The 22,374-nt window shown below is 45.2% G+C and overlaps 2 protein-coding genes across 2 annotated transcripts in view; both read left to right on the forward strand.

Annotated features, from left to right (window-relative positions):
• Positions 1-2,248: 2,248 nt before the first annotated feature.
• On the forward strand, positions 2,249-11,062 carry LOC126867486 (fork head domain transcription factor slp1-like). Its single transcript, XM_050621973.1, has one exon. It carries the CDS (start codon positions 2,667-2,669, stop codon positions 3,942-3,944), a length of 1,278 nt encoding a protein of 425 aa, XP_050477930.1. The 5' UTR covers positions 2,249-2,666; the 3' UTR covers positions 3,945-11,062.
• A 4,947-nt stretch (positions 11,063-16,009) lies between these two features.
• The window catches only part of LOC126867489 (putative methyltransferase-like protein 7A), a 115,787-nt gene continuing 109,422 nt past the window's right edge, over positions 16,010-22,374 (forward strand). The window contains exon 1 of the mRNA XM_050621982.1: positions 16,010-17,014. Within this exon, the coding sequence (XP_050477939.1) occupies positions 16,681-17,014 (334 nt within the window). The 5' untranslated portion in view covers positions 16,010-16,680. The remainder of the gene's footprint in view (positions 17,015-22,374) is intronic.

A 22,374-nucleotide genomic window follows, 5' to 3' on the forward strand; every position in this document is an offset into this window, starting at 1 on the left:
CAATTATTAGTAAGTAGGGAAGAACTGTTAAATTTCTTTATTTCGACGAATTGTTCCGAGGTTTATGAGTACCATAACTACTCTAAGTAGTACCATATAGAGAACAGTAAATCTACGGCAAATGCCTTCCTGGGGATCGTTTTGCATATAAATCACGTGCTTTTACGACAAGTACGATACCGAAGACGATCTTCGATCGTTTTCCAGATTGCTTCAGTTAATTGTTCGAAGAAATGCATATAATAATACGGAGAATAAATAAAGGAGCGAGTTATTTTTATTTATAGCTATCTCGATTTGCGAGTCACGTGTAACACTGCAAAAGTTAATTAGAAGGTAGTAAAATGGCCTGGTAAGCTGAAAAGAAGAAGAAGGAAGGTAGAGTACAAAGGAACGACAGAGGTTGTAAATATATCATTCGAGTAGTATACAATTGGGTCGTTCAACAAACTTCTTCCGTTCTATAAGGAAATAATGGATGCACGATATTTTTATATTGCTATATTATTTTTTATAGTTTATATTATTTTATATATTTTTATAGTTTTATATTATTCTATGGAATTACGTGCGATCCATTTTGTTCTATCGAAATAAAGATCACAACGTTCGACGGATTAGGTTTCGTGTTTGTACAAAGATGCGTCGTTGTAAGAGACGTGTCTGTAAAGAGAAGACACTTTCCGAACAATCTAATGTACATCGAGTAAGTCGGACGATATCTAAACGAAAGAGAAGGGAAAAACGAGAAACGTTCTTTAACGCCAAACCTACCGACGTCGTCGTGCCTGGTCGAAATGGTCGGTCCTTAAAAAAAATTATTGTTTTTGTAATTAAAACGTAGTAGGCAGTTTGTTGTCGAACGAATGGGTGTACGAACGACTCCCATAAAACGACCATAAAAAATTAATTTCGTATAATCTCAATGACGAACTGGGAAAGAGGATTAAACAGGAACGGTCATACACATTTTTCCAAATATATAAACAATGCGTATGTTATTTGGTTTCGCTGCATTTTTTACAAATTATTTTATACTCGAAAGTACGTTTGCTGCACGCGTATCTTTTGGAAAACCTTTGGAAAATTTTACTCGACGAGCTTTGCGTACATGCGAATCCGAACTCGAGTTTGTCGATGTTTTCGACACATTTTCTTTGCTTCGCGATTCTCGATACGCAGCGTCAAGTCCTCCGGCTAACTGGAACAGAAATTGTTGTTTCTGTATACAAAACCTGGACGTTTATTCCAGCTACGTCCGGAACATCGAGACGCACCTGGAGAGGCCACTTACGAGACTTCGACTTGACGCTGTATTTAGTTGCCACTCGGTCGTTTCTTTCGAGTTGACCATGCCACGTCCACATAGCCTTTCTTTTATACCGATCGTTTCCAACTACCGCGTAACTAGCGTGTTATCTCGGGCGCCTCGAATAGATCGGCGGCGGTAGAGAGGACAGGCTCCGTATGTTTCTTGAAGAAGAAAAACGAATAAAACGAGAGAAATACGTCGTAGTTTTACGAAACAAAGTTGCGGGAAAGTTAAAGAGAAACGATCAAATTGGCCGACAATTCAGCGTTAAATGAATTATCGTCGTAGGATAAGCGATCTCGTTTCTGGGCAACGACGTCCAAACGTAATAGAAATAAAGTTGTTCGCGAAGTTCGTGTACGCAACGTACTCGAAGAAAAAAACACTCTCGTGAAAAACAGCGCGATACGCGTACTTACGTACGGATCGACGTATCTAATTTTAAGTTTGTCGCGAGAAGAATCGAAGTCTCTGCTCGTTACGTTGACGAGGCGTTGGATCGGTGCGGGCAAGGGAGAAAAATATTTGCAAAGTGGAGGAGAAAGAAAGAGAAAGATAATTCGCTTATGAATAGATCAACGAAACAACAGCAGAAGGGTGTATCGATTTCGGTGGTCGTAGGATTCGATGGAAGAAGGCCGGCAGTGGCTGCAACGGCAGCGACGAAGGGCATTCAACCCCCCACCCCCCGCCAGCCCCTCTTTGGTTCGGTGTATTCACGCGCCGACGAGGAACACGGTTCCCGTGGAGAGAGTTGGCCGCTCGAACGCCGTACGAGGGCGTAGAAATACAGATATCGCGTTTGGATTTGTTTGTATACGGGAGTTGGCGGCTCGGAGTCGAGTCGCGGCTGCGCTCCCCACCTTCGAGGCTGGCTACGATCGGCCACCTTCGAAATCCCTGCCTCCGTTGTAACGCTGCGCGCTGTTTGCACAGTTTACTGTCAAACATTGGCCGCAAAGCGGCATAGTGGGGAAGAAGGACGTCGCCGGTTGAAAACGCCAACCTGAACGACGATTGGTGGGATTAGTCCGTGTACAGGAGATCGGGGATTAAGGAGGTGTGGCTACCGTAGCCATATATATAGGGTGAGTGGCGGGGATGACAGCAAATACGCGGCATAACTCCGACAGGCAACATCGGTCCTCTCTTATCGGTCGCGCGAAGGACTAAGCGGGTGAATAAAAAGGTACTTGGGTGAAGCGTATTGGTCGATCGCGAGCAGTGTTCGTTGTGCGTTCAAATGCTTTTGGAAAGGGAATTTGCTGTGTGAACATCGTAGTGGCAGAGCCGGTCGCTTTCGTTCTTGGCGATTGGAAAAGTGCGAATTATTCCAACGACACGTGTTGAAAGTATGGTGAATATGGAAGGATCGGGCGAGCAGGAAACGGTGACAGCGTCGCCGTCGCCGCGCGTTGTTCTCAAAAGCAGTTTCAGTATTCGTAGCATCCTGCCGGAGGCGTGCGCGGGAACACCGGCCCCGACCGTCAGGCGATCCGCGTCACCGGAGATCAGCCACGTCGACGATAGCGAAGATTCGAGCGATCTGGACGTGACCGGGGACGGCGGCACCGAGACGCCGCCCTTGGACTGCTCCAGGAACGCCGTCAACTCTGCCGCCAACTCGTCCGAGCAGAAGGACTCGAAGGATCGACAGGCGGACGACAAGAAGAAGTGCGAGAAGCCGCCTTACAGTTACAACGCTCTCATCATGATGGCCATCCGTCAAAGTCCGGAGAAGAGGCTCACTCTGAACGGCATCTACGAGTACATAATGCGCCATTTCCCCTACTACGAGAACAACAAACAGGGCTGGCAAAATTCCATCAGGCACAATCTCTCGCTGAACAAGTGTTTCGTTAAAGTTCCCCGGCACTACGACGACCCGGGAAAAGGAAATTATTGGATGCTAGACCCGAGCTCCGAGGACGTGTTCATCGGTGGCACGACCGGTAAGCTTCGTCGAAGAACCACGGCGGCTTCCAGATCGCGATTGGCCGCGTTCAAGAGGAGCGTGGTCCTCGGTGGACTGTATCCATCGGCGTACGCTCCCCCGGGATGGCCAGCGTCCCTCTACACGCTGCCTTATCTTCATCGGGCCGCCGGTTATCCGCCAGCGACCGGAGCCTACTCCACACCCGCCGGATATCCAGCGAGTTTATTGCCCGGCGCGGCGACCAGTTCGGCCACCAATTTACCTTGCAAACCGCAACCGTTGCCGGCCACAGCCGCGTCCCCGCAACACGGCCCGTTCTCCATGGAGAGGTTGCTGCAGCCGCCGACCGCCGCTGGATATCCGACCGGCATCGCGACATCCGCCATTCCCGTCTCCGGCAGCCCCTACGACTTCTACTCGACCCTCAGATCGTTGGCGGCGCATCAACAGCATCAGAGTAGCGCCGCGGTGTTCGCTCACAATCAGCAGCCAGCCAGATATCACGTGAACCAGCCGCCGCTTTTGGCGACATCGGCTACGGCGTCGCCAGGAAGCAGCCCGGAACCGATGTCGCCGAACTCGCCTCCCATAACCGTCTGTAATACCGCCGTTGTACAGCAACCGAGATCTCTTCCGCACAGTCCGCCTCAACTACTGCTGAAACCGATCACAGTTCTCACCGGAAGGCAAAGCTGAACGATCTCGCTAGTCTAGTTTCGGTCGTTTTTCGTGTAACGCTCGTACAGCGGTTACGATACCGGGGCCCCGGCAACGTACGTAGCTTCGACGAGCCTTGAACACCGATCGACTCGCCACTCGCGATTCCTCCGCTCCGTATCGGAGTGCGTTCGCGCGCATGTTGCTACGTTATCGCCAGTTTCTCTCCTCTCGACCCAGTTAATACGTGTACACGGTGATATTGTACCTACGTTTACTTTCTTTTCCTCTTAGGCTGATTTCTGTAAATACTAGCTTTTAAGATGTATCGAATTACGTCGATCGAGCACGAATCCCGCGACATCGAACGACGATATCCTGCCGAGCTAAATCGTAGAAGAGTAATATAATGATAATTGTAAATATAAGGCAAGATTCGTTTAGATGATCTCTCGTCGCCGATCGTTAAACTATGTACATAATCGATCATTGTTATTCGTATAAGTCATACACACGACACGTGTATATATGTATACAAGCCAAGAAATCGCGAATATGTTGCTCTAGCAGCGTGTATATAATCGTTAAAATAAATGTTTAAAGCTTTTTTTAGAAATTTTGCCTTGTGCTTTACGATTACCTTCCAACCTTTCTCTCACTCGTCCCATTACCGATCGATCTTTTCGTCGATTCGCTCGAGACACGTTCTAGTCGTCGAATCCTTTATTCGTTTGTTCGTTCGTTACGTTCGATCCCAAGGGAAAGTAAAATCGTCGGATTACCGCAAGCGCGTTGTTCCAACTCCGAAAGTTTAACCTTCTTTGCGCACGGCTGATCCTGATCATTTTTGCGCGTCAACGTTGTTCTAGGATTTCCAACAATTACACGCTCGTCCAGTTGCTCGAATATGCGCGAGCGATAGGCTCGACGTAGTAAATTTCCACGGAGCACGCAACGAAGCTTCGTCGACGGGCATCGTAAAAGTAACAGGCAGAACCCAACGGCTGTCAAAACATAGCGCGGGATAAAAGTTTCGTTCGGGTAAAGTCAATGGATAGCGGAGTAACGAAGCGAGGTCGAAGCTTCGAAATTCTCTATCGGTTTAGTGCTTCAATATAACCATAAAACCATTTTTTAGTGGCCTTCGTGGATATTCCTTTGTGGCCTTTGATTTCACCAAATTAGCCTGGCTCCAGCCTCTCTTAGTCCGACGTAGTCGTCGGCTTCGTCCTTCTAGTCGACTCCGCTTTTCTCTCCTTTGGTTGTTTCGTTTCTGTTTGGTTTCTACGTTGACCTTCTTCTCCGGTTCTTCCTACTATAGTGGCAAGATGTACACGTCCGATCGAAATACTCGTCGGCATCGACCTCGTAATTGTCGCGACGTTGTCGATCGTCCTTTTTGTTAGCCATTTTTCCATCGGCTACTGGAGAGACTGGATCTCGTGCAGCATAGCGTGGAGCGCAAGGAAATTCTTTGAAAAAATACAGCAAACGTAAAAACATCTTGCTGATTAAACACAATCTCACGAGTCATCGACAAGATCGTCGAATTGCAATTTGCCTTAGTCGGTGAAAGAACGAACGATCCGACTCCTATTTCCTCGCTGTACGACGACAACGATCCTCTTCGTCGTCCATCGAAACGTTAAAGACCAGTCGATTTGTCTTCTCAAGGAACGGAGCAACGGTAAAGATACAACTGGTTCTCGTACCGAAGGAAAGAACACGCGATTCCGCGTTACATCCGCGTTAGGGTAATTCGCAGCACTCGGAAACTTTATTCTCTTTTCCCACTTTTACGTATTCCGAATGGTTCGTAGGTTGACGCGCGTATAACGCGATGCGAGCGAACTCTTCTAAACTCGATGGAAACACGCGATAACCGTCGCGATATGGATTTTCTTTTCTAATTCGATCACGTCCTACGAAACGTCTCAAGCTGAAATTCTACGAGTTTTCTAATTTCCATCGCCTTCCCTGGCTCGCATCGCGAACAAACAACGTTGTTCGTCTTTGTGCAATTTCATCGATTCGACGCTCTTCCTCTTATCGCCAAGGCAAATCTCCATCGAACGACTATCGACAAACGTTTTCGATCCTTTAGAGATCGACGAGATCGCGTTAGCGACTTTCGACGCGCATCGTCGAAGGGCGACGCCGGAGATTAGGATTCGCGTAGGAACGCCGATTCGATGGAAGCTCTAGGCGGGCTACTTTCACGTGGACACGACTCGGCAGCGTGTTGTTGCTCGGTACGAGCGGTCGCTGGATATTGCTATGATACATTGAGACAATGAGGCGTAAATAAGATAATAGCGTACGCTGGCGTACGTCGAACGGAGGGTTTAAGCGTTTGAAGGGCCGAGAAACACGCGAGAAACAGAAGGAGAACGAGATAGACGACCGATTAGGATCCGTAGATGAGATTGTGACCCGCGCGGCCTCTCCGCTCCAACGCGTACTTTGCATTCTTCCAAAGCTGTTCGATTCTATGCTTCGCTCTCTCCACCACCGCTGTCGATGCGTTTTATTCTAATTACGCGTCAAATGGAATATCGTTCCGTCGGTACCGCGCGTGAAAACCATACTCACGCGTTTCCAGTTTTAAACGCTGTTCTATAATAGGAACGTTCGTTCCTGCTAGATAAAAACCAACGATTCGTAAGATGCAAAAATAGCAGCTTCTCCGTGAATCGTTTACATTTGCGATTCCATCCTTTTTTTTCAACGAGTTGGTATTTTCGCAGTACATAAACGTGATCGATGCGCGATACAGTTTTTACGCGTAACGGAGAGCGCGTCAGCATTAGACGTTTGATAGAATTATTCCGTTTAACGAGTAAGACAAAAATATGTACGCGTATGGTAATTCGATAGCAAGATCGGTTCAACGGTATATTTTAAAGGATAGGCAAGAAGCGTAAAAAATACTTTGCTCGTTTTTCCGTCGCTCTACTCTTAACGATGTTGTCGACATCGTGTCCTGTGGCGATTAACGCGAGATACTTTTATCGCGAGAATTATAAAGTAGATAACTGTTTCTATATTTCCGACATCGATCGATCCACGTAAACGTTCTGATAAAATCGTACGGTTTCCTGGATACAGCAACACAAGGAGAAAAAGTACGTACACGCGTACCGTGTACCGATACGCGAATTTCAAGCGTCCTGTAAATTGCGTTAGATTTATAGCGCTGGCGTTTGAAATTCGTATTATCGCAACTTAGACGTTCGATTTAACGACAGCCTGGTGGCGGATCGGAAATTCTGCCTGTAATTACAGGAATATATTAGCGTGCTGCCACTGCGCATTATCACCGAACCGATAACGCTTGTCAGCGACGTATAAAGCGAGATTAAACGAATGTTGCATAGCATCACGTAGTCGAAGGGGACGATAAACACTTGCGTGGTCAATTGGTCCAAGTGGCGAGTCCTCTATGGGCGTGTTACTTCTCCGGTGTATACGATAGACGTTCTTCTCTATCCGCACGGATAAATTCGAAATAGTTTGTCCTTTGTCCACGCTTCGTCGGTGCAGTTATCCTTCGTATCGCGCGTTTCGTCTCGATTACCGCTACTTTCCATCGTTTCGTCCGATCCTCCGCGCCTTAATCGCTTTTGTTCCACGAATCTCTGCTCTCGGCAACCGCGAGTCGCCGCAATTGCGAAAGTACGTTCGTATCGAATCGTTTATTTTACCGCGTTTCTCCCAATTTCTCCTGCTAATTACGTACGACTGAGCAAAAAAAAAAAAAAAAGAAAAAAAAGTAACGTTAACTGGTGTCTGGACGCGAGGCTAAGAGGTTCGCGGATTTCTCGACTTCGATTTAGCAACGCGAAGTTGAAATTTCTTTGGAAGGAGTAGCTTTGATTCGGACAACGCGCGTAATCTCTATTTATATCTGATAACGGCGCAGCAGGGTCTGCAAAACGCGTAAAGATCATAAAGTGTTCCTGGCATTTTAGTAAGTAGTCGGTAACTCGCTGAATTACTTTGCGCTATTACATTATTGTCGATGTCGTCAGCGTTAGTCGCAGAGTCGGTCTGACTAGGGTTGCCGTGATGCCTTTCGGGGCCCTTGTAATACCATTTCGCTAATACCAGATGATTGTCGCGTTATTCGCACGATAAAAAGGTATTCGCATTCCACGCGTTGGACGGTCGTCCCTTGGTACGCCGATGAAATTGCCTTCCATCGAACCACGCGAATCGTCGTACAAAGAGCGCGTATAGGTTGCGCGGCGCGGCCGGTTTCGTAGCTCGCTTTCAAAATTGCCTACGGTTATTTTGACATCGCCATTTTGCGTTCTCGCAAGAGTCAGGAACACGCGTACTCTTCTCTCGCACGAAATTGGTATAAATAGAATGGGCGCATCACACATGTGCGACGCGTTTTGGGGTGGCGCGTCAATAGATTTCAATGGCAGCGTGTTACATTATTTTCATCCGTGGATGCATACACGTATACGCGTTGTGGGGATCGTTGCGTGCAGTTTCGCCCTCCCCCTCTCTTTTTCAGCCGTGTTAGAGACGCACGTTCACGCAGAGAAAGGAATAGACTGGTTTTGCTCTCGAGCAGAAGGTCTCCTCTTTCCCGCAGGGGTAGCTATCCCCTAGTCACCGAGGGGAATAACAGGCATTCCGGCCGAATTTCTAGCCTATGGGGATGCGCGGTGAGCGCGATGGTGGCCGATTTGCGGTTTATTCGGAACGCGATCCGGCGTTTCTCTCCAACCGCGTCGATCCTCCTGCCAACTTCCGCCGCTCGTCCGCCAACGTTCTTCGAGATTTCGTTTCGCCTCTGCTTCGCTCAACGTTCGCCTTTGCCGCCTGTTGTTCCGTACGAGCGGAACCTACGTGCCGCCGTGATTAATCAGAGAAATCGCGCTACTCGAGAAGCTTCGATACTCGCGTTTTCGTGAAATACGGTGCGTAGAGATCGTTGCTTACGATCCGCGCGGAGTAAGCTCGCCATCGTCCAGCGGCCATGGACGTTCGGTTCGTACCACGTATCGTAAATCTTTTCCGGTTTAATTCTAGCGAGCACGTGAATAGAAGATCGGAGAAAACTCGAGCTAAACGACTCGCGAGTGGTTCCAAGAAAACGGTGAACTCGTGCGAGAGAAGAGAACGATGACGTATGGGCGTAATCGTCGGTCGAGTCATCGATCTTCCGCCGAAGAATCGCCGCGAGCGGAAGTCCGGTTGATTTTCGTGACGCGGACGAGCTGGATATAAGTGGTACCGCGTAGAGAATGTTGACGTGGCACTTTGATCGCGGTCAATTTCGAGCAAGATTCAAGGATAGTATCAAGTACCCTGTTGGTCGGCCACGCGCGCATGACGTAAGGCCGCGTACCTATGTAAGTAGCCGTGTTCGTACTGTCGCAAGATGACTCGGTTAACTTATTTAAGCGAGGAAGAAGGGTTAAGAGAAGACGCTCGTCGGCCGCTAACAGCGCCATATTCCTCGCCACCTCCGCACGGTTGGTAGCAATTACGAGCTCGCGATTGCTCGTCTGGAGCGAACCAGTTTGCGGGCTTTCAGTCGCGTCTCCTTCGTTCTCCGAGACGCCCACTTTCCATCCAGCTACGTCTTCACCTTTTCTTTTCGTTTTCTCTTACTTTATCGCGATTTTTCTTCCGTTCGATCCTATTTCCTCGCCGATTCGCCTCGTAAATCCACTTTTGCCCGTAGACATCTTCTTCGCCGAAGCATCTATCGATTTCTCTAGAAACGTCGTAAATTCGGCGAAACGTTGTTCGAATCGAAGGACGCGCTAGTCGAACGCACGACCGAGTACGAAGGAAGAAACTGCGCGTTTAATCGTCGGATCGGGAATCGTCCGATCTTTCTTGCAATTCTATCTCAACGAACGAGTCGGTTACATCTGCGATATTTTACAGGATAACAAATATTCTCGAGTAACCGATTTAGTAGGTCGAATTGAATAATAATAACTCGTCGCAAATGCTATTATTCATTCTTCTACTTTGTCGTAATCGACGTATGGAAAGCGATACGTGATATTTCGGCGAAGAATCTCGCGCAAGATACGATGTACGTATCGTATCTCTGTATCGCCGTTAAGCAAATGGTGTAGGACAGTTAGCTGGTCGTCGGATAAATTAAATTATCGAGGAATTTACGATTGTATGGTGTCGATCCATGAAACTTAATAAAACCTAGTCCGGATTCGGATGGTAGGAAGAGCAGAGACGGGATTGAAGTAATCACGTTATACAAAACAGTTAAGAGGTTCCCAGGCGCGTACCGCCGCGACAGACGGCCCGTATCTTCGTGTGGCACAAAAGTGTTAAACGAATGAATGAACGAATGAATGTACGACCGTCGAATGGTCGAATGAATGAGCGGCTGCTCGTATGTCTCTGTTCAAACGTTAACTTCCAAGCAGAACGAGGGAGGAGAGGAAAAAGCGCGCGAGCGAACGAAAGCTTGGAAAGGATGGAAGCAGGGAAAGGCAGAAGAAGAACCGTACGTTCCAACGTCGTCGGAATAAATGCTGGCAGTCGCATGCTTCTTTACATCGGATAAAGAAACGATCGAGAATTTCATTTTTGGAAAAAGGTAACGCAACACCCATCCATCACGCTATCACGATTTATTTGTCAGGCTGTTTTCGTCGATCGCGTTACGAGCGATGCGACGACTTTGCGAACATTTTCCATGCATGCTACGATAATTTAAATAAAAAACGAAATAACTGTATCGAACGATGTTTGTAATTTAAAAGAAAGTATGCGTTGCTATTTTATTTTCACGCGTGAGATGTATTTCGTAAAGTAAGTCTTCGCTCACCTTCTGATACATCGTTCTCTGAAAAAGTAACAATATATCTGTTAAATTTCATCTTCGAAAATTTGGTCAAACCCTATATGAGAATATTGTTATAAATTATATTTAAATGGAAAAGACGACAGCTTTGATAACTTTAAATGTAAAATTCTATTGTATATACAGGGTGGTTGGTAACTGGTGGTACAGGCGGAAAGGGGGTGATTCTACGCGAAAAAAGAAGTCGAAAATATAGAATAAAAATTGTTCGTTTGTGGCTTTGCTTCCGAGAAAATCCACTTTGAATTTTCGCTCGGTACGCGTGCGGTACGTTAGAACGGATCTCACTGTAGATCGTTGTCTCGATGGAGAGATTAAAAAAAAATTTTTACCACCAGTTACCGACCACCCTGTATAAAAACATTTATACGGACGTACATAAATTACTTTAAAGCAGCGTATCTATAAATACGAGAAGTGCAAGATTTGCTCGAAGATGCAATTAAAAATTGAAATGAGCGATATTAGGAGCAACGGAGCGACGAATCGACGAAAAACCGGCGCTGCGGTAGAACGACACTTATCGAGGGAATATAGGAAGGATCACGCTGCATGCGTGATCAAGATCAGAAGGAGAAAACGGGGGTTGAAAGGCTGTTACGGTTTGAAGGGACTGCACGAGGTAGGGATAAACGGAGCGATAACGGCCGGAAATGTGTCGTGTCGCAAAGGAGTAACGACGAAGAGCGAACACGCGGCTAAGACGCGCGAGAAAGACGCTCGTAGGCGCTTCATTCAACTTTATTTGGCGCGGTGGAAACGAGCAGTGGCTCGTTTACGCAGCGAGTAAACTCGGCGAAACGCAGTTTACAGTGTTGTTCTTGTCTTCTTCTGCACCATACCAACCGACACCGACGCGTTCGCCATGATCTTGAATGACTTCAATTAGCTTCGTTTAGGCCGGTAATTGTTTCTTGAGAATTCTCGCAGAAAGCTTCTTGCAGCAGTGTGCCGCGGAATTACTTGCCATGATACACGGTGAGGAGGAAATACAGTGACACACCTAAATCTATAGGATCGTTGGAAAAACGGAAGAGAAGCGGAGGAACGCGTGGCGGACGAACAGAGTGTAGGGTGGAAATGGACAATCGCCGATTTACTTTCTTTGGTATTGAAAATAGTAATTAACGCTACAATTACCACACCGGTCTAATTGACTGGATTTATAATTTTATTCGAAAATTCCTACTTCGTGTTATATTTTTCTGTCACAATGATGTAACGACTTTCGCAACGACAACTAAAAGAATAATATAATGAATTTTATTTTGTTTTTTATGTATTCAAACTGAAAATAATTTTGTATCGAGGCTACTTTTACCAATACCATTGAAAATGACTTGTAGTTGACAAAGTGTAAAAGGGTCTATTTTATTGTCTGATTTTAACACTAGAACTACCATATCAGTCAAATTGACTGGTTTTACAATTTTATTTTCAAATTCCTACTTCGTGTTATATTTTCTTCCGCAATCACGCAACGAGTTTCGCAACGATAACTAAAAGAATAATTTTGTTTCTTATGTATTCGAATTGAAAATAATTTTGTATCGAGGCTACTTATACCGATACCAGCGAAAATGACTGGTACTCGACAAAGTGCAAAAAGGTTCTGCGATCTGTTTATCGACACCCATCGATATTAAATAGTTAAGGTTCGATAGATTTAAGAAAAATTGGAACTGCTTTTTGAAAGCTGCGAGTGCCCTTACGGGAGAGCATTAGCTTCAAGAACACGGATATCCGTTCGAGTTGTCGAAATATCGTAAAAGAAATTTTGCAACATACTCTTTCCGGCGAATAAACACAATTTACCATAAGAAAACCATGAAAATTTCCTCTATTTCGTTACTTGTCGATTATTTCATTCATTTGCGAAATTTCATTTTTTGAACTCCTGTAACGGCACACGAGCTAGAGGACGATTCAAATCACGTTGTTGTTTTGCTTCGGAGTAACGATATCGTTAGGATACACGCAATGTAATAATAAATAAACTTCGGACGAAACAATGTCGTCGCTACGTACAACCGTCGAACGAAGACGAATTCGAATTTTCCGGCTCTCCCCCGACCGGTTTAAATAAACGGACGCGATCGTAAAGAGTTGATGTAATTAGCGATTTACACGCTGTCTTTAGCGAATTTGTTAGTACGAGCGATCATTGTCTGTATTAATTTATTTATCGTTTTAAATACACTTGATGGTTTTCAACAGCGAGTGTTCTCGTTATTCGAGCAAACCAACCATCCCCCGAGTGATCGACAATCCTCTACACTCCATTAACGCGAAATTATGTTTAATTTATCGTCTTGATGGAAGTAGCTTGTATCGCGACCAATAACAATTTTGTCTATTGTATCGTAACTATGTGAACGAATTACGCGATGTTTCTGTTCGAGTAAGTAAAGTCGTTTCTCCAGATGAAACTTAATCCTGTCAAATAACGTTTCTTTTCGCGCTAACGTTAATAATTAAAGCGCTTGGCTGACATATCTACAACGGTCAGTGCGCGAATAATCGCGGTATCGAATAATTTTATCGTATAATTCTAATGACATTTTTATAACGTTGTAAATATAACCGTTTGCATATATTGTATCTTAGCTAATTATTATGCGAAAGCTAGTCCATTTGATCAGACAGGAAAGTATTATTCACAGTACGAACAGAATTATATCCTTTTAAGGATCAGGATGTTTCGTACGACGTACGTCCGTAGGCAGTGGATACGCGTGTGCAGAGGACGAAAGAACCACGTGGCTTATATATATTACTGAAAACAAATTAATTTTAATTCGTGTTTTAATTCATTCGGCAGATAAGGAAAGAAACCTTCGCTTCAGAGAGATCCGACAAGCGAAAGAGGTTAATTGCTTGGCGCAATAGATCAGCTGAGAGTTGTTTGTATAACGACGGGCTTCCGATTTTTTCCGCTTCTTTGTTTTTTCCATGTTGCCGTTATAAAGTTACAAACACAATTAATCAACGAATCAATTAAGTTCGTATCGTATCTACGATAATTTTTTCATTGTCGTTATTTATATCTTCTACGCAGGCATTTTAAATACAATTTATTCGTTTTGAACGCAACGTTGGTTCGATTCAAGTTATCGCGCACGAGTTACGCGTAAACCGGCACGCTGAAACATATTTTTATTTTAAAAGAAAATCTTGAAGTATCCCCGAAAAACGTTGCTCTTTCTTACAAAACGACACCGGGTATTTGTAGTCTTTAAGAAAACAAAGTATAAGTATAACATTTTTTACGATACGTGCTATTTTGTAACGACAGTTTTCAGTTTGTTTTCGTGTTAAAGCGAAAATTTTATTTTCAATCATCATCTTAAATAATTATTTCTGTAATAAGTATTTCTTATCGTAGCATCGACAATTTGTAACTTATCATCAAACTTACTACCTTCTTTTACCATTAGCTTCCAAACAATTAACTCTAGTGTTTAAATATACAGGGTGGTTGGTAACTGATGGTACAAGCGGAAAGGGGGTGATTCTACGCGAAAAAAGGAGTGGAAAATATAGAATAAAAATTTTTCGTTCGAGGCTTTGTTTTCGAGAAAATCGACTTTGAATTTTCGCTCGGTACGCGTGCGGTACGTTATATATCTCACTGTAAATCGTTGTCTCGATGGAAAAATTAAAAAAAAAAAATTTTTATTCTATATTTTCGACACCCCTTGTACCGCCAGTTACCAACCACCCTGTATATTTCGATACGTAACACCGGCATACAACGCTCACATACACAGGCTGCTTCGTAAGACAAATCGAAACACGTAGACTATCGTCGATGGGATAGACGAATCTGAAAACTTTTCTCGTCGATGAAAGCTGAGACTCTCGGTTCCCTAGGGACGCGCTTCCTGCTTAAACGACTGGTGCGATCGTGCTCGAGTATAGAATAGATCAGAGGGAACGAAAGAAGGAGAAGGTGAATTAAAGTGCAATCAAGGCTCGTGTCTTTGTACCGTTGCTTTCTCCCATTCTGTCTCCCGCGTCTCTAACAAATGACCATTTAAACCAGAGGTCCAGCGGTACTCGAGTCTCGTGGCATTTAACCGCGTTGCTATCCTCTCTTTCACAGCCATCCCCCTTCCTTTCCCCCTTTTTCACCCTTCCAACCCTCTGTCCCTTCCCTTTACTCTCCTTTCCTCCGAGCGATTAGGTAAAAATCGGAGGTCGATCGAAAGATTTCGGGGCGACTTGCGAACAGACAGAACTTTACATTTAGATTTTTGGCTTTTCTTTTTCGAGATCGATCGGATCGTTGCGTCGTACTTTAAAATAATTTTTACATATGTATATATCGTGTGCGTGACGATGATTCGTACAAATTACGTTATGAAAATTCTTTTTTTACGATTTAAAGTTGTTTATTTATTACATATTCACAATAAACGGTGAATTTTTGTAATGATATATTAAGCAAAGATACCGATACGCGGCGGTACGACGTAGCCATGCTGTATTATGTACATTTTTCGTTGTATAATACAATTTTTGCGTTTAAGCCGCTGGGGAGCGGAGCTTTTTTTATGTATTCTTTTTTCTGTCCTGAAAACTTGGTCGCAAAACAGGACGCTTCGGTAGTCTGCTTTTTGGGTGCTGTGTAACTTTGGGGAGGGGTGGGATGAGAGGGAGGGGGGGATGTCAAATAGGTTTATTTACAAATATTTACAGTATTTACAGTTTACACCTGTGTTATGCGGTGTCAGAATTGAGTTCTGTCGGTTTAATGTTCTCTCTTATTTTATTATGGTATCCACCAGTATTTTTTGCGATTTGAAACTTCTACTTGTTCATTTAGTGACAGCGGAGAAACGATCGTACGATACGAACTCGGTCGATAAGTTTTGTTCGCAATTTCACGACGGTAACATCGAGAGACAAAGAAAAGGCGAGCGTTTTGAGAGAGTTTGAAGAGAATGCGTTTTCGCTTATTATTTTCGCTTATTTACTAGACTCTCGTAGTAAAGATCGCATATATATCGCCGAGGAAAGTAAATTGGAAAATCTACCAGACGCGTGTACCAGACAGATTACTATACATCGTGCAAATATACGCGACATCGACTAGCGAAGATCGCACGTAGCAAAGAAACTTTATTCCGCTTTTGTTCCTTTCAGTTTCTTCGTAACGAATCACACAAGGTCCGCGTGAACGCGTCGTTCACCGCACTCCGCATGCGTCTAACGGATGATCTCGTTTAAGTCTTGTGTCAGATACGTGCGAGGTGTTTCGTGTAACGTCGGGACACGGGTGGATAAGAGAGCGTACGAAGCGTCTAATTGAGAGATCAAGTGTAGCGTCTTGCATCGTTGGTCGGATACCCGTGAGAACGAGCGTGTTCTAGCAACGCACCAGACGATTGATCGTGAAAAACCAAAAGCAGATTTTCGGACGGACGAATGGGATCTGGTGGACGAAAGGAAAGAGGAAAGGCGAGAGAGAGAGAGAGAGAATAGAACGAATTAACGCGGTAGATAAGGCTCGTGTTCTTTCTCCCCTCGGATGTTATCGCGGTTTGCTCGGAACTCGATCTCATCCTTCGGAATAGGAGTGCGAGTGCGGGTACGCGTGCGCGTGCGTACGTGCGCGTTGCGTGCTGGCATACTCGCGCTAACACTTACCGCAAGAATGGCAGAGGGAGAGCGAGAGAAGAAGAGCCTCGCCGAGCGAGAGGAGAGCACGAAACGAGTGGAGCTGACTGAATGACTGAGTGACACTCGGCTGACGTCCCTTCCGATGTGTCTCGTGTTACACCAAGCCTGTTAAGCGTTTATATATTAAAGTTACGGCATTGGGCGCGTGCCACCCACTGCATTCTCTCTACCGATCATTTTTTCCGTCTCCCCTTTTTACCTTGACCCATCGCCGAGCGCGACACGGCGATGGGTCAACGCGTTCCGCTCTCTTCGCTGTTCCATAGAAATCCAATCGCCGATCGATCAGTTGGTTCTTTTCGGTTTACGCGGTCGGTTAGTCGGTCTACGTATTTCTATCTCCGCGCGAACAATCGTACGCGATACTTTTCCAGATTTCAATCTCCGTCGTTGGCGTTGAAAGGCAAACTACGTCGACTCTGCGCTTTAACGAAACATCTCGATTCGGTACGTTCCGTTCGATCCATCGTCGTTGGACGCGCGTTACCGGACGCACGCCGATTCCATCAAGAAAATTCAACGCAGGTTTTTACGTTTCTGCGTTCGGGTTTCTACGAAATCGGTAAGTTCGTTTCGACGACTACGATCCGTTCTTAAACCACTACATAGACAGAAATTCCGCAGCTTTTTCAGCTTGATGCTTCGTCTAGGGCTCTCAGGAAGTTTCCATTACTCCACGCATCTCCGTACAGGACTAACTATGCCTCTAATAGCTGCATCAATCGTATCTGCAAACATGCCAATCTACTCGACTCGTAATTGTAGCTCGTGTTTAAGAAACATCTTGGAAACGTCGTATCTGCGTAATACGTTTTTATTCCCGTATCGCGTGTAGTTTAATTTAATCGTTGATCGTTCGTTTCTTTATATCGAGGTCTGTCTGTACGAAAAGATGCGACCCGTGTAACAAGTATAAATAAATAAATTCGATCATTCCTCTGTATCGAGTCAGTGTTATCCATTCGTACGTGCAAACGAAAAATTTCTCCAAATTACAATTTTCCAAACATTTCGTCGTTACATCTTCGTTATCCCAGATTCGTAAACATCGTTAATTGCAAAATTTCACAAATTTTCCAAACCTTGCTCGTATAATTTAACGACGAATTTATTCGTTAAAAAAATTTGTTCGAGTATTCGAGAATTTCCACGAGATCGCAGGAATAGGAGAAAGCGTAGTGAAATTTCACGTTTTACCGGTTCGAGTTTTCAGCTGTAGCACAACAGAGTCAGTTTTTATTTATTCATTCGCGCGAGTTACGTCCCTTGTTACTATCGATATTTAATCGCCAACGCAATATGAAATATTCGTAACAACAGCTTCGTAGAAACGATTATTAAGAACAGAGCGTTAGGTTTTCACAAATATTATATCGCTACGTTTCGTTAGCGATGTCGTTATATGCACAGAAACGAGTCTTAAATTATCGATTAGCATTAATCGTTTTTCCGTAGTGCCATTTGATCATTTCGTAGAACGAACAATAGATCCATCGTACGATGGGTAATCATTATCGAACAACGATGTACAATACGATGTAGTTGCATCGATTCCCGTTAATAGTGGTACAAGTCCTGAGAATAATGGGGGTCGTTTTGTTCCACAGCTGTGCCACTTGTATACATAATACGCGCCACTTACGAAATCGAGCATCAGAGGGTTTAAACCCGATAAATCTCCTTCGTTCGCCCTTTTGCTCCGTCTTTTTCTCTTCGTTTTCATTTCTCCGCTACTCGTTCCCGAATCTTTGTTCCCTAGGCGACGTCCTGTTTGTTTTAAAGGGTCACAAGAGCTGTTCAAATGGGCAACGGGTTAACACATCGAGTATGTAGACACGTTTTCATGATCGTTTCGAACCCCTTGCGAACGTTGCTCCGCACCAAATCAGCCGTTAATACGTACACGCAAGAATAAACTTTCCACCCCTGAACCATGGATCACGATATCCTTTTTATTTGAATTTCTCGTTAACCATGCACCTTCGTCCCGAGCAACTAAAACCAACAGAACTACGTTTTACTTCGAGTTTGTCAAATTACGTTTTCGATCGTTTTCCTAGGTATCGGTGTTTCCAAACGTAGAAAAAGATTTCAGACAACGACAGCTTCCGTGGAGAGAAAAATACGAATCCACGGTCAAACGTCTCGACTCATCGTTTCTTCCTTTTCGAACATTTATCGTTCCACGAACGCGTTTATATCCACTTTTTTCCACAAATATTAGACTCGAGATAACGAAGAAACGACAGAGAGAAACGACTAATCGTTCGTCGAGGCATTTCCGTAACGTTAGCTGTCTCGCGGTTTCAATCGTGGATAGTAGTCATAGCGCGTGGTTCATTGAAGCTTCGCGCACGAGCTAGCCGTTCTCGGAATCGTCGAATTTTATGAATGAAGCCAGAACCGACGACCGTACTATTTACGATGTATACAACATACGCAAGAACGATAAGAATAATCGTGCAGTTGTCTAGGGGGCAGTTGGCAGCGGTCGCGAGTCAAAGAGTTTGACCCGTGGGCGCAGCCGTCAATGAGGCAAGGGTCTAACCAAGACCCAGGATACGAGGTCGTCTACTTGACCTCAGAGCGCGCGCGCCGGATGCCACCGTTTTTCTCCACGGAATTGACCGATTCAATTGGGACCGGTCGCGCTTTGGCTCGCCAAAATTTACCAACGAGACTTTTTAAAGACTTTTTTTCTCTATTTCTTCTCCGTCTATCGAACTACGATCGATCCGCTCGTCCCGTCTCGTCTCTTCGTACCGCTGAAACTGCGAACTTTGCTCGTTTTGGCGCTCTCTCGCGCGTCCATTGAATCACGCGTTCGAAATCTCTGCGTCTCGAGAAGCAAACGCCTTTCGGGCGGCAGTTTCGTCACGCGGATCGAAATCAAGCGCGTTTCCGTGGGTAATAAGATCGATTCGACGCTCGTCGCGCTGCGTCTACGTTTTCGTAAAGCTGGTGGCGAACGAACTAGGGTGGCAAACGAGCAACGTCGACCAGGGAACAATAGACGAAATTAAAGTCACCATGGGAAAGCCCCAACCTCTTCTGCTCTAATGCACTTCCAACTATTTTCTCTTCCGGGGCTCTTCGTTGTTGTCGAGATCCTCGATGCGTGTACACGTATCCTGGTAACACGTGACTCACAACAGTTTAACCGTGTTGCGGCTGTGCCGCGCAAACACGTGTCATTCGTGTTTCGTCATGCATTTTCAACTGCAACCTCAACTAGAAGTGCACACAACTCTATTCGCGCTTGTTTATGAATGGCCCGTCCCTCCCTTTCTATAAACGTTGCGTCTTTTAACACGGACGCGCTCGGGGTAACCACGTAGGTAGCTCGAATGGCAAGTTAGTCCCATTCGAAACGCTATATTTGATCTCTAACCCGTGTTACACATTATGCAAATTTCTTCCTTGACGTTTCTCTTGCAAATCGCCACGGCATAGAAATTAAGAGGAATTTTCAAAACGTATTTGTAACATCGTCCGGACGAGAACGTGGCTACGAACCAGTTTATTCGATCATCTTCGGGTAATTCATTTTCTGCAACGTTTGCTAACGATCCTTTCGATCGATCATCGAAATATATAAAATTACGTAGTTGATCGAGTAGAAAGTCGTGCAATTTTACGGAAACATTTTATATTACGTTTTCTCTGTTTCGTCACGCGATTGGTAGTTGTCGAAGATAACGTAAACGCTATAATTTATTCCTCGTATTTCTTTAACCTCTTTGGTTACAACACGCTTATTCTCTTATTCGGTCTAAGTCATCCGCTCGAGTAGCGTGGCTTTCTCGAAAGCGCGTTCCTCAAAATTATCTATCAAATATTCGTTACGTATTGTTGGCTGTCTCGCTTTATAAAAGTAGTATTTACACGGTATTTGCGGGCTAGGAAGATCATCGACGAAGGAGGAGAGTAAAAAGCTGACGCGGATGAGCGCGCGGTTAAAATTCAACCGGAGGCAGGAGAGAGGGTGAAAGACCGGCTGCGTCGTGATCGATTAGTCACAGTACCCGTGTGCTCGAAGGGTGACTTTACGTTTCGTCCGAACGAATTAGTTTAGGCATTTGTCGTATGTGGCTGATCGCCAACGATACGATGCGCCCCCGCGCGCATCGACCTTACCATTCTCGATGACCTCGCGTCTGCATGGATCCTATGCTATGGAACAAGCCATAATGGCTTCAAATTACTCGCGCAACGATGAAATTGCTCATAACTGGTTTTTCCACTACTCTGACAAATATTTGTATCGACGGTACATCAGGCGTCGCTGATTTCTTTTATCTTTCGCGTCGTAACGTCGTCGTCGCGAATAAATTAAAACGCCGTTTAACGTTTCACGCTGGCAAATCGGTAATCGATCGGTAAGTTTTATTCGGCCGAAAACGGCCGAAACAACGACGATCGTACGCCGTAAAGACGCGTTTCGATAAATTGGCGTTTACCGAAATGGCGAAACTGACACGGATGCGCGGTTTCGAAAGAATGGAACTCGCTACGATTCGAAAACGAGGTCAGACAGGGCACGTGTTCACGCGCTCTCGTTCGACTTGCCACGGGATGCTACGGGACACCCTGTATATACAGGCTCGCGGGAAGTCGACGGAAATATTCGAACGCTCACCGCAGGAAATTTTTACCAACGTATTACGTACCTACGCGTGTACATTTGCCGCGACGAACGTGTCACGTGGTAAATACATTTGTTCCACCGCACGCGTATATTTGTTTAAAAAAATCGTATACGACGATCGATAGCTGTTTCAAGCGACGCAATCGGTCTATGTGCGTTTTCATAGTCGTTTCATCGATATAATATCGCGACAACCATCGTTTTCGTCACAGTGCCGATGAAATTTCAAGATATTTATTATATTTACTACGTACGACAGACGCGATACGCCCGGAAGAGGTTTCAAATATTTTCACGAGCCAGTTACGTAAACGCTTAGTTACGGTGTGGCTACGTATTGGGAATAATTTGTAGCGGAGCGTATTAAACAAGCCACTTGCTCGCTGTTCTCTGGTTGTCGCAATGCGGTGCGGTGCGGTGCGGTGCGGTGCGGAGCGTCGCGTCGCGCAGCATCGCAGAGACAAGGAGGCGCGCGAGCGAGACGTGCAGCGCACGTGGACAACGTTGGATCGCGTTCGTCATCGTGGATGCGTGGTAAGCCTTTCGGCGTTATGCGTGTGCGTACACGCTATTCGAGGCGGTGCGTTATCGCTACCAGTGACGTCGCGTGCGTCCTCTTCGTATCTGCGTTTCCTGCGTCTTGCGAGTGGGCGCCCCTCCAGCAATTTCTGCGTACAAACAAAGCCCGCTAGCCCTCTGTAAAATGCGTCTCCGTGCTTAATCGCCGGCCAACGACGCATCGAGGAAATTTGTATGGCCTTCGTTCTTGTCGAATTCGTTAACGTTTCTCGTCGCGCAGCCTTCTCCCGCTTTCTACGTGGGTTTCGTGCGCGCTGTCTTTCGCTTCTACTTGTTCGCCATTCCTCTGTGAACACACGCCATCCTACGAGTCTTCCTCTCCATGTATTGTACGAAGTACAATATCTGGTCTGAACTAAAATCGAGCAAAATTTTATTTCGCCAACGAGTAACGGTAACAGGTAAAATTTTCATAATTTTGATATTTTATCGAATAAAAGTTTGTTTATATCGCGCACGATCGCCCATGTCCGCATATTTCTCGAGAATAAGCTTTTTCGTAAGATCGGACGAAACGACTCGGGTCTTTTCGAGAAGCGGGAAATCGCAATGGGAAATCTTGTAATTTCCAAATACGTGTACGTCTTCGGATTTATCTCGAATTTAATTAATCGCGGCAGCCGTGCCTCGTTACAGCGCTGACGAGATTACTCGGAAATGTTTCGTACAATACGTAAAAATGATCGTCGGTAAAA

The sequence above is a fragment of the Bombus huntii genome, chromosome 7, assembly GCF_024542735.1.
Source record: "Bombus huntii isolate Logan2020A chromosome 7, iyBomHunt1.1, whole genome shotgun sequence".
Classification (NCBI taxonomy): Eukaryota; Metazoa; Arthropoda; class Insecta; order Hymenoptera; family Apidae; genus Bombus; species Bombus huntii.

What these genes read in the sequence shown, in the direction of transcription:
- LOC126867486 (XM_050621973.1), top strand. Translation starts at nt 2,667, where the DNA reads ATGGTGAATATGGAAGGATCGGGCGAGCAGGAAACGGTGACAGCGTCG.